The 12,961-nt window shown below is 32.5% G+C and overlaps 1 protein-coding gene across 1 annotated transcript in view; it reads right to left on the bottom strand.

The window, feature by feature from the left end:
- CCDC178 (coiled-coil domain containing 178) overlaps nucleotides 1-12,751 on the bottom strand; it is a 158,379-nt gene extending 145,628 nt beyond the window's left edge. The window contains 7 exon segments of the mRNA XM_061354916.1: nucleotides 1,459-1,680; nucleotides 4,562-4,637; nucleotides 4,640-4,759; nucleotides 6,099-6,193; nucleotides 8,605-8,639; nucleotides 10,690-10,817; nucleotides 12,685-12,751. Of these exon segments, the coding sequence (XP_061210900.1) occupies nucleotides 1,459-1,680; nucleotides 4,562-4,637; nucleotides 4,640-4,759; nucleotides 6,099-6,193; nucleotides 8,605-8,639; nucleotides 10,690-10,817; nucleotides 12,685-12,751 (743 nt within the window).
- Between the last annotated feature and the right edge of the window lie 210 nt (nucleotides 12,752-12,961).

Raw genomic sequence — 12,961 nt, 5'->3', positions numbered from 1 at the left:
AAGCCACTGAGATTTCATTCAGTAATCTGACAAAATCATTACTTAAACAGCTCCCAGAGAAGTCACCTATGTAAAGAGGGGCTTCAGACAGTGCAGACAATGAACACAATTTTCAGTGGTATAAATAGTATTGGGACACTCAGTTCCCAGCAACTCTCAAATAGAGATATGAACATGTCTATTGTCTCTGCTTTTTAAAAATATTACATATATTAAATAGTAACATGACAGAAAATCTTTATTATAATCTAGGACCTCACTGCTCAAACTAGCTCTCTGGATATCAAAAGCTAGGGGTTCAAAATCAAATAATTGTTTTAATTGCAAGGAAAACTAAGGATCAGCTGCTGTTTTTAAGGCCATGGGAGGAAAAAACAAACCTTGGTAACAAACAGCATAGAAATTAGAACACAATAAAAGGAATAAATAATTTAATTTACAGTCATAAATGTTGAAATGTTGTTGAAATGGATTATATAAATAAGTTACAGTAACACCAATCTATCTTCGTGCAATAAGTAGTGTCACTTTTTTTAAAAGGAAGATTAAAAAAAAAAACCTGTGGGGAACAAAGTATTTAAAATAGGTTTTATAAAAAAAAAAAATTGTCTACTTTCTGAGTTGTATTTTAGCACTCCTCAATATTTTAGCTGCATACATCATACTCTGAGACACTGTCAAGAAAAAAGAGTACAGGATTAGACACCCAAACCCCAGCTTGATTATAATTAGCCACTATTTTGACCATATCTCCTAACACTGATAGAACTGTTAGATATTTCATAGGTCATACCTAACTCATGGTTATTCTCATACTATTTGTGTAATAGGCAATTAACTTTCTAATTTTAGAAGTATTTTGACATGACTGTTGAGGCCTCAAAATATGAGTTTAAAATAAAAGTAAGTAAAATAAACAATATTTATTTAAAATCACTTAACACCCAAAGACCATTTCTAGACTTTATCTACCTTGAAAAAGGTACTAATCTCTAGATCTGTATTTAGAAGTTACTATAAGAAAACATATACAAAACATAATAATTAGTACTAAAATGTGTACTTGAAATAACACAGTATCTCTTGCTTTTTAGACATCAATTTTAAGGTATTTATAACTTTGATACACTTTGATTATTCAGCCTGACATTATCCACATTAGGTATTAATTATCAAATTATTACAATCAATAAGTACAATCAAAAATAAGTAAACATGTACATCAGCACTTAAAAATAATTACATTTATTTAATATTTTTTGGCAGCCTCTAACATCTCAGTATTCCGGAACACTGATGTCTGTAAGAAATCTGAGAAGAATCTATGCAAATATCAGATATGTGCCTTCTTTTCTGTGAAAAACCCCACATGAAATCAACTTACAAAGTTAGAATTACATTCCATATATGTAGTGAAAAGATTCTAAAAGAAACATCTCCTTGAGGTTTGTATTTACCTTTACATAAACCAGTAACATATCCTTCACAGCTTCACCCTCTAGATTCAGCTTTTCTTCCAGCAGATGGCTGTGTTTCTTCATCAAGTCTATATCCTCCTGAATCTTTCTGTTGTCTCTTTCTATTGGAAGTATTTGGTTTTATATCTGTTGCAGCTGATATCTTTTACAATCGAGATGCCATTGTACCTCAAAGATATCTTCAGCACACGGATCATATTCTGTTAAAAAGGTAATTAGCATAACAAAATGTTACTGTGTGACACAATAAATTCCTAGTGAGATTAGTAAAAACATTGTCATAATACTTGCAAAATTTTGCTGTAAATCACTTTGAAAGCCAAAAGAGGACATTGTTTACAAAAGACATCAAATATAAAAGTATAAATATTGCATTAGCAGTGGAACTGTTTTTAAATTCATGCTTAATAAACTTAGTAGGTAATTTAAGCAGATCTTCAAAGCAAGGGATGGCCTTGTTTTTACAAAGGAAATTAAAACATCTAGCCTTAAGGCATATCTTGAGGAGGCTATTATAAAACAAGAACAGCTCTACTGAGCTTCCTAGTCTCCAGCAACAGACGAGGATACAGAGGAAGAGCAGGGCAAGTATAAATACCACATCCTCTTAATACGACAACTATTTTCAGTTCAGGGACATTGCCTGAATTAAACATAGCTTCAAGAAAGCTAAACTAAAGGTGCAAACTCAAAGCCAACAAACAAAACGTATTCATGTTGCAACACAGAAGTATGTCAGTCTTAATTCATTTTGATGCATTTACTTTTCTGACCTTGCATAAATTTCCTACAGGTCTTTACCAGAAAATATGTAAGTAGATCACTGATTGCTGAATGACAACACATATTTCATTTAGCTTGGAAAAAAAAAAAGCTTATGAGAGATGGTGTCCTCAGCAGATAATGTTCTGTATGGAAAAATTACAGGTATTAAACTAGGAAAAGTAAAGTAAGACTGTCAGATAAGAAAAGCAAAAATAAAACAAAACCAAACCAACAGAAAGTGTCTCAAGAGCAATAAACTTTGTCATAGATTTGAGAGAGAGAAGTGCGTTTTACTCAGAAAAAAGGCTCTCTAGCTCTGAGAAGTTGCTATGGAATATTCAGTGCAATCCCTTGACAGCTGATAAATTTTGCTATGCTAACAAGATATAAATCACAAATTCACAAAATTATTTTATTGCTACTAAAAGTTAAAAAGACATCATATGACTAAGTGGCTTTTTGACATCACACAAAGTGATACCTAACATTGAGATTAGTAATATGTGGTTTACACTGGATTTTTGTTATATTTCAGAGAAGGTAATTTCTGAAGAGAGGCTATGTCACTGCAATTACCTGAACATAATACAGGACACAGATGCAGCAGGAGTTAGCAATAGCAGAAATCAAGGGAAATTTGAAGAAATAGGAGTCAGTGTCTACTCTGAATGGCTCAAGCAAACTCTTACTTAAGAATCTTCTGGGCTTGTAGTATTTAGATTAGGGATAATTATAACATCCCTGAAGTTCTCTTCCCTTTATCTTAAATTCCATTTTAGCGTATTTTTTGTTTTATAGATTATACTATGAAAAGTTATAATCCTAAAAAGTATGAATTTATTCCAAGAACACAACATTGTACTGATATAGATAAGGGGGAATAGTTGGTTAATTTTCGGAGCCACACTTCATGATGGCTTTTTGTCCTTATTTTTTTAATTTTGAATACTGTATCATTGCATATATCAACAAAACTGAAAGCATATTAGTTATATTCCAGTATTCCAAATTTTTTATATTTATGAAGAATGCTAAACAATAAGCTAAAAGCAACAGGAATGTATAGCAATATGCAAAAATGTTTTACAGCTTCACCACTCTAGGTAAGTACACCAAAAAGTAAAAAGTAACGTCTCTGCAGCTCAAATCCTGAACTACTGCGCTGAAGAATGATTGGGCTATCAACCTTCTCTACTTGCAGTTCTTCTGAAGTACTGATCTTTCAGTCACCACAGGATTTTCTCCTGAAAGCAGTTTCTGACCTATCAATGAATTTTAATACTGATTCTTTATTCAATCTCCTTCTCTGTTTCATCATAAATTGTCCTCCAGAGGCAATTTCTTTCAAGGAAAACAATCTGCAAACTGGTAACACCTTAAGCACAGGTTTCTGGTTTCCAAGTCAAGAGTTAGCCATTGGCTAAAAATAAATAAGCAAGCAAACATATATTTTCCTCATCTATTGCTAGGGATGTACACTATTAGATATTTTGCCTTCTGGGGGACCATGAGGGGTACGGATGGAGGGCAGAGAGATAGAGGGAAAAAAAAAGTATTTAGGACCAAACAACTCCTGGATTGCCTTTGTTACACAGTGATCAGTAAACAGTTATGGAGGACTCCTGCACTGCCACTACACTCTGGATTGTGAGGTATTTGACAAAGGTCTCAGGATGATGTGCACTAGAATATGGGCTTGATTTCTAACTGTGATTTTACATCCAGAAACCCACTATTATAAATTACACAACTTATCTAGAAGTCTAGGTTCAGACAGTACCTGCTTCTCACCATGAGTCAGAAAACAAACAATGCACACCTGCTAACTAGCTGGTTTGGGGTCTTTTTACTTATTTTTTTTTCTTTAGTTCTACTCTGTAGATGCCAGTCCATCCTTAGAATCTGGGATTTCAAGGAAACCTATCAATGATTATGTCAAACAATTCCTACTAAATATGTAAGTATTTTGTTAAAATTTATCACATTAATTTTTCTCAATACAGATTTATTTTTTTTACTTGTGCTTTAATCTATGGCTTAGCTCACATGCATTATTTTATAGTTCTCTTTCAGCTTGTCATTTCTTGCCCCAAAGATGATTTATTATCATCTTAAGAGTGTCTTGTCTGCTCTTCTGCTACTTCGAAAACAATGCTGAATATTCCATAGTACTTTCCTTTTCTTTTTTTTCCAGCTGTTTATTCAAGCAAATTCAGAAGAGCAAATACTGTACTCGTGTTACAGTAAGCACAACTCTAGTAATATCATAATTCTTCTTTTTGGTAATAAACTGACTGAAAAATAACAAATATTCTTATTTTTGCACGGCTGCAGGGAGCTGCTGAAGCCTCCAAAGTGACAAGCAGTCCATTTTCATGCTAAACTTTTCCCTAGCTGTTTTTCCAACTCCAAAGCTTTTTCTGCCTCCTCACGATCAGCCTCCAGTCGCTTAATTAGCTGAATAACATCCAATAGCAAAGCTTCTGTTTCCTTCTGCAAGGTTAATGCCTTGCCATCTTTAAAAATACATTAAAAATATTTTTTATGAAAGCTTAATCATATGCCCTTTATTCAAGCTTCATTCTCAACACAGAGTTGGTCTGTTCACATCTATAGCAGTAAGAACAATTGGTTATATTTATGTCTTTAAAAACTGCATTACAATTATTTCTTATGAATGCTTAAACATACACTGCTTATTCTTGCTTCTTTCTCAACATAAAGCTAACCTCTTCACATCTATCAAGACAAGCACAACTGGTTACAAACAAAACTTTCACATCCAATAGCATTTTCCTCTGGTTTATTTCCAAAGCAGAATGTATAAAAATGTGTGCATATAGATGGTACAAGTTTTTCATCTTTGCCTCATTGTTTCGGTAAGTAATCATCTAAATAATAGTACAAGTTCCTAATTCTCTCAACTTTTTGAAGAATACATATTTCATTTTATTTTCCTAAGTAAGTATCAATGACTTCATTAAAGTCTTTGGAGTTCTAAGAATATTCAGTATAATATCTCAACAACACAGTTTTACTCATGATAGAAATAATTTCATTCTGTGATATTTGGGTATAAAAAAAAAGCCTCAGTTATTTGCCTTGATAAAAGATTTTTTTGAGGTCATCATCCGTTGTCCTGATCTATAAAAAACAGTAATTATATGAACTACAGAGTCCAAGACATTTCCACTTTGATTCCACAGTCAACAATTCCCTAAATTTTTTTATTAAAAACTGCAAAAAGAAGAAAAATTACTTAAAACCTGGAGTGAAATTGTAGCTTCGCTGTGATCAACAGAAATTTTATCACACCGTTTACTGTGGACAGGATTGCCTCAGGCTAGTAGCACTTAAAAGGTTGCTCACTGGCTTAAAAAAATTGCCCACGATTTCATGAATATTTAAAACTTAATTAAAAATTGTATAATCTGAGTAAAGATGCAAACTGTAAAAACAGAACTTGATGCTGGGAACACATTATGACTATCCTGTGACAGCAAAGCACTTATTTGTTTTACAAATCTAAATGGAAAAAAAAACCTAGAATTTCCAACAACCACTATAAATAATTTAGTTGGTTCAAAACCTAGATGGATTAAAATACAGTATGAATCTAAATACAGAAATGTAAATTATCTTCTTGCAAACAGGATGATTTAATGGTACTTATTATAACATTTTAACTTGACAGATGATTGACAGCTGATACACACAGATTTCAAAGGATACTCACATCATTTACATAAGACTTTGAGCAGGCAACAAGCACCTATTATTACAAATGCAAAGCATATATTAAATGAGGATAAGTAACTGTTACAACTCAGACTGAGCATTATGAAATATTTTTACCTTCACAAGATACATCAGCTTCTTTAAAATCCGACTTGGTGGATAATGATAACCAGTTATCTTCAGTAGTGTCAGCACTGGCTTGTTTTGTTACCCTATAGAGAAAAGCCACTGTAACTAAAAAATTTTAGACTTAATTTAAATTAGCATTGTTAAGTAAATATTGCTTTCACTAAGTCAAAATTTCCTTTCCTGAATTTTACACATGAAGCGCTGGCTAGTTAAATGAAATAATTTCAAGTCAGGGAGAAGAATTATTCTATGAGAAAAAAGGCACGTAAAATGCTTTTCTGATATTTCTTTACAGAAATACAAGAAACAGATTTCTTTACATCTTGTACTTACACAGATCCTCAATTTTTGTTCTCATACCTAAGGATTTGCCAAAGAGAAACTGTTGCAGAAAAGCTGTTACTCTTTCCAAGTTATATACATACAGTATCTATATATGCTATACATATATATGTTATATATACACATATGGAATACATATATGTTATACTTTCCACTCTTCTAAGAGCAGATGCGTTTAGTACTGTATCTGTGAGTGTCACTTGAGGGACAACAATGAAGAAAAAATGTCTTTTAGACATAAGAAGGATAAACAATCCAGGCGTAAGGCTTAATCAGTTTCCAAGAGACAAGCATTTGAAATCTGAGAGGCTTAAAAGCAGAAATGAGGCAGGCTTCATTAAAATGAGATCAGGACAAATTTAACCCGCAAGTGAAAGGGGGAAAGAAGTAGCACAAGTAGCTAAAGAAGAACACAAGCAAATCATAGCTGTCATGGGAACTTGAAAGGCTCATTAGCTTACTGGAGCTGAGAACAAGGAGAAGAAGAATAACCACCACCTGTTCATGCCCACATGTGCAGTTTAAGGAGCACATAAAGGTTCTTCAGATGCAGCTAAGATGAAATCTGAAGTGACAGTATTACATTGCACATAGATGCACAATGTGAACACATATATTTGAAAGAACTCCACAAAAATGTTCCTTTTCCATAAGGAGGACCAGACAAAAAACTATGTCAAAAGCAGACTGAAAGAAATACTACTGTAGCCTTCCTACATCAACAGAAAATACATTTCAAGTACAGGGAATAGAAAAAAAATCTGTGAGCAGTCATAGAAAATAGTAAGACATTGGACAGGAAAGCTGGGACCTGGTGTCAGAAGAGATATCAAATTAGATACAGAAGCAGAAGTTTGATAAACAGGAGTTGGATAAGTAGGAAAACCAAATCAAAACAGCCAGGACAACAAGCTCAGTGCATGAGATATATACTCCCCTTCAAACTCCTCTTTTAATCTTTATAACTAGAACTACATCATAAAGTACCCCGCACCATGAACGATACAATTTGGAGTCACATATTCAGACTTATTCTGCGTAATTTCTGAGTACTTGGCTTTGAAATGTATTGTATTGTATTGTGTACTAGTCTGAGTTCTTTAGTGTGTTTTGAAATAGATGCAGACAATATGTAAAATTTAGAAAAAAAATACCTTGAGTTTTATGTTTTGAAATTCTATTTTAAATGTATAACCTTTAAAAACTCATTATATATAATTTAGATATCTCCAGTGAAAAAATCTAGAAAATAAACCCAGTCCTCCAACTCATCATTTTTTAATGCAGTTGGTATGTTCTGTTTTGATTTTAACAAGAATCTTCTCTTGCTCTCTGACTATAAGGATACATAGTTACAAACACTACAGGTGGTTCAATGAAATTTTGTCACTTAAACACAGTTTTTTTAACTAAAGCTAAGTAACTGTCAAACTACACTGAAAGCACAAAAAATATTTATATAATAAGTATCTTAACAGTATGAAGTATAGGAAAACCAAGCAAGAAAAAACAAACAAACAAAAAAAAAATTGGGATCTTTTCCCCATCTTATTATAGCATCTGATGAATTAATGGCCACTTCATTCAAGCTTTTTTCTACTCCCTTTTTAAATAACTATTGTGTCTCTGTGTCTAGCCAAGCTGAAATGAGAGTAAATTTGACCCTTTATGCAAATTCAGAAAATTACACACCATATTTACAGAACTTCACAAAGATCACAGTAAGTATACAGAAACATTCAGTATGCTTATACATCATGTTCCAAACTTCAAGCAACAAGAGCTTAAAACAATACCCTTACCCATATTTAGGTACCTCAGATAACTGGTAGAATGGGTACAATTTCAGAAGTATGAATAACTGAACAACTTTTATTAACAGAAATTCATCACTGTGGTGGTCCTGAGACCTGCGATCATCTTGAATCTTTGAAAATTAAACACTGAGTAGGAACGACATGAGAAATTCCCCATAAACACTTTTGATGTTTAGAAGTAACTAGATCCTACAGACACTAGGAATGCTTATATTAGATGCATTCTATGTTACACAAGAACTTAGTAACAGCGAACAGACTAATTCTCATCAAATAACCATCTGACATTAAAACAAATGCATTATTTTGTACGATTTTGTACGTATGCTTCTTACCATGGTGTTTTCTCCTCCTTAAACACATAATCATACTGCAAAAGCAGAACATAAACTCCATTGTACATCTCAGATGTTACACACTTTTTCCATTTCCTGACAAAAAGCCTAAAAGACCACTGAATTTTGTATCAGAAGAGGATCTAATTAGGGTACATACAGATCAAAGCTTTTTAACATTTTAAGCTAATTATAATGCTTTCTAATTCCTAAAAGCTATGTATCCCCAAAAGGCTGGTAATAAACCCCAGTTTTTGTACATAGGTGTTACATTACTCAATTTTGTAGATTTTTTAAAATCTCTTTAGTTTTTAATCTCTGCTAATTCTACTTTTACTCAGCCTCTGTACTTTTTTTAAATCTTAAAACTCCATCAGAGTTTCTGCCTGAACTTCTCATATTTTTTTTTTTCTATGTCTACACCAGTAAATCAAACGCTGCCAGAGAAGTTCTCTGGGCCCAGCAACTTGAACACCTACACCGTTAAACTGGTACTAAATCTCACTGGTACAACCTGTGAAAAAGGAAATTACCACATTTCCAAATCATTTCCAAACACAATTCAGGAACTGGAAAGGGTCAGAGACCATTCCTCAGAAGCAGTACACATAACATCTATCCTGTTTTGACATGTAAGAATTTAAGAGTATGGACATGAGGTTTTCCATGTCAACTGGGCACATTGCTGATAATACTTAACTTACTAGCAGAGTAAATAAATTCAGATATAGACAAGTGAAATCCAAATTCTATATATTTGTAGTATATTCATTTCAGTATATATGCCTAATTTAGCTTAAGAGCATTAATGAAATATTCATACTATGGCAACTTCACCTTTTCTCCTCTTATTTCATAGTTATAAAGACGTCACCATCTAGAGGCCTCACACTATTTTGATTCCCTGTATATTAAGTAACAACACCTTAAAAGAGATGTGGAAAATATGTGCAAGATTTACAGAAATAATTTAAGCTAACATTGAAATGAATAAACATCTGGACATGTCAATGCTTATCCATCTAATTCACGTATACTGATGACAAAATCATCACATTAAAATCATTTCACTGTTTCACATTATTTTAAATAAAGGTGAATGAGGCAATGTAAAATTTCCCATCAAATTAATGTCTAGACTGTAAATCAAGATATGTCTTTAGTTTATGCACCTTGGATTCTTCTAGCATCTATGCTGCAGTTGCAGAAATCTCCCTGCAGAGTATTTAACAATGTTTGTGGAATACTAATCTAAGATAGTTTTTCTGATGTGCTGCTATGACAACATTATTGTCGGTACTGGAGATAAATTATTTAAATATAACTTGTCTACAAGCAGTGATGAGATCTGCTTACTGCAGTGTAGATACATGCAAAATTTATTAAGACTCGGAAAACACTTCTCCTGTAAAGGTGAATTATTAAAATGATGCTAATTATGTTCTCAAATAAGTTAATGGGAAGACATTACTATACTTTAAATTAGTATATATTGCATTCTTTCTTAATCTACTTACCCAATTTTTTTAATCTTTCCTTTATTCTTGTTTCTATTTACACAAAATCTATATAAGCTAGGGAAACATCATGTGCTGCTAAAGAAAGAGCTACAGCATTTTCAAGTTCATGTCTCTTAATACAAGAGTAAAGAAGAATCGTTAAGTACGGTTCAGGAAGAAAATAAAGCTTACTATAAATGACAGAAAATGGCACACAGCTCAATTTGACTATCTACTCAAGATTTGCATCAAAAACTATTTTGTAGACAATTGATATTATTGAAGCAACTTGACTGTCTGTGCATCTGAATTGTCATATATGAATTTACTTATCTTTATGATATATTGATATTACATTATGATATTACGGTATATTGACTTTAATAAAACGCTTTGATTTGCTAAAACTGTTAAGTAGATTAAAAAGGTATCATGAGTTGTAAATGCACCTCCTGGGCACTATTTTGGATAGTACATATGACATGAAATTAAATCTTTATAAAAATCAACATAGGAATCCTTTTTAAAAATGTACTTGTTCCTATAAAGTTCAAAAGCACTTGACCATTTTTAATCACAAATGTACCTGTTGAAAGTGATTCTCTATCTTCAATTCTAACTCCTGAATGTGATGAATAATTTTGTTAATATAGGGTAATGGAGTATTTACAGAAGCAGAGCCGTGATGCCTGGTGGTGATCCATTCGTTCTTGTCTGGAAAAGAAATCCAGAAGGCTGATAAACTTCATATGTGGGATAAAATCAGATTTTCTCATACCTGATTTTACTTCTTAAATCTGGAACTTGGTAAGCTTCTGCCTTGAAATTGACTAAGAGCATGTAACAGCTATCTTTCTTACTAAGCAGTTTTGCACAAAATATTACTACTTTTTAAATGCAATCTCTCAAATACAAGGAGATTCCAAAATGCTTGAAAAATATGAAGGAATAATTTCAAAGACATGACATATCATAAAGGGAGCTACAGTCTAACTGTATATATATATATGACATTATACAGAATTAATCCCAAATAAATATATTTTACTGATTTTACACTAGTCCTAAGCAAGAATTTTGCCTGAACAGAAAAAAATAATACCAGAAACTAAAAAGGGCAATGGTGGCTTCTATATAGAAACACCCAGAGCAAAACAGAAAAGGTCACAGGGCCTTAAAGGCAATCTTAGGCTACTCTTATGTACCTAATACTTGGTTCCAACAAATATTTGTTTCAACCTTATGAAGGGATGAAATTCCAGAACAGTAATTCCCACACTGGGAATTTCAAGCTACATGACATAAATGGACTGTTTTACGAGAACATGCAGATTTCACAATTATGTTTTCTTTAAACTCTATTAGCCATATAACCACATAAATAAATGATACTGTGGCACGTTATTGAATGTTGACTATTTAATTAACACACAGAATGGGAATCTGACTGCACAGGTCACTAATGAAAGGTGACAGGAACAAGACACTGAAACCTAGCAATAGAGCTATTAAAAAGTCTAAGACACTGTCCTACAAACATGAAACAGTAACCTAATTATATTCAGGGGGATACAACTGCTTTAATGTTCCTTGGAGATGAACCAAAAATAACAATCACAGTAATAGAGATTAAACTGTAAAATAGAACCAGACAACCTTCACATACAGTATGCAGATTTGTTTTTTGTTTCGTTTTGGACTTTTTTTTTTAAAGAATAATCTCAGTGTTTTAATTAAAGTGTTAGCCTAAAACATTAAAAGCCTGTATTATACATAAGGCTCTTTTAACTTAACATTATTGTAAACAGCCTTGCTGAAATGGAAAAGATAGTTTGCAAGATTTGCTTGAAAAGACAGCCCACTAAAATGGATATCAAAACCTGTATCATAGAATCTTGTTCTGCCAGTTTCTAGAGCAAGAAAGCTTCACTGAATGCCTACACAGCACAATCCTAGCAAAGCATATATAGACTTTGAAGCTTTGTTGCACTCTGAAGCACAACAGTTCAGATTTTGAGAACATTAATTTCACTTAGTTGTTTCTACTGTTATTATTCTTATCTTTTACTAAATTAACATTAATGTTTTAAAAATTATGTGTAGTTTCTTTACATCACTAGTGCAACTAACAATACATCCATTAAAAAAATTGATTTTTTTTTAAGAGCTTTAATAAAAAAAGATTGCTCTGTTACTGCTTTGGTTTTCCTTGGCAAACATTTTTATTTCTAAGTCTTCTAAAACCTTTGTAAAAGAAAGATGGAAAAATTATATTCAAATTTAAAAAATAAATTTAAAATAAAAATTAAATTGAGAAGTGAAATACAGCCAATTTTGTTTTCAGGTAGAAAACGGAACTATCATTAGAGGATGGAGTGACAGCAGTAAGTCCATGACTGATATACAAAGTCTACAAATGCATCATTTGCATGAAGGTTTTTCCAACAGTGTGGCAGATGGGGACCAAGAAAGAGGACTAGTCTTATAAAATATTACAAATACAAAATCTAAAATAATTTCTTTTGTCTCATATTTCAGCTCTTTATTAAACTATTTGAGAAATGTATAACAGAAGACGTACCTGACATACCTTGGGATGGCCCATCACTGACATCAGAAGAAAATGAAAATGATGGTGTCTCAGACATTTTTGCATACATATATACATACACACATGCACGTTTTAAAAACTCTTATTTTCATCAGAAAAAAAGAAGTATTCCATCAGTGATACATCTGCAGTATTTTTAAAGGTCAGCAACTCCATTGTCACTTTTCCTACTAAGGGAAAAGGAGCAACTAAACAGTGCTCTCACAGTGGACCCTATTTACCTAAGGAAATTACAGTTAGAAAGCCA

This window comes from Neopsephotus bourkii, unplaced genomic scaffold (assembly GCF_033783945.1).
Source record: "Neopsephotus bourkii isolate Nb327-2 ecotype Australia unplaced genomic scaffold, CSIRO-AGI_Nbou_v1 NB_753, whole genome shotgun sequence".
Lineage (NCBI taxonomy): Eukaryota > Metazoa > Chordata > Aves > Psittaciformes > Psittacidae > Neopsephotus > Neopsephotus bourkii.
Note: the sequence above shows the minus strand (reverse complement) of the source record. Positions and strands in the feature narration are given on the sequence as shown.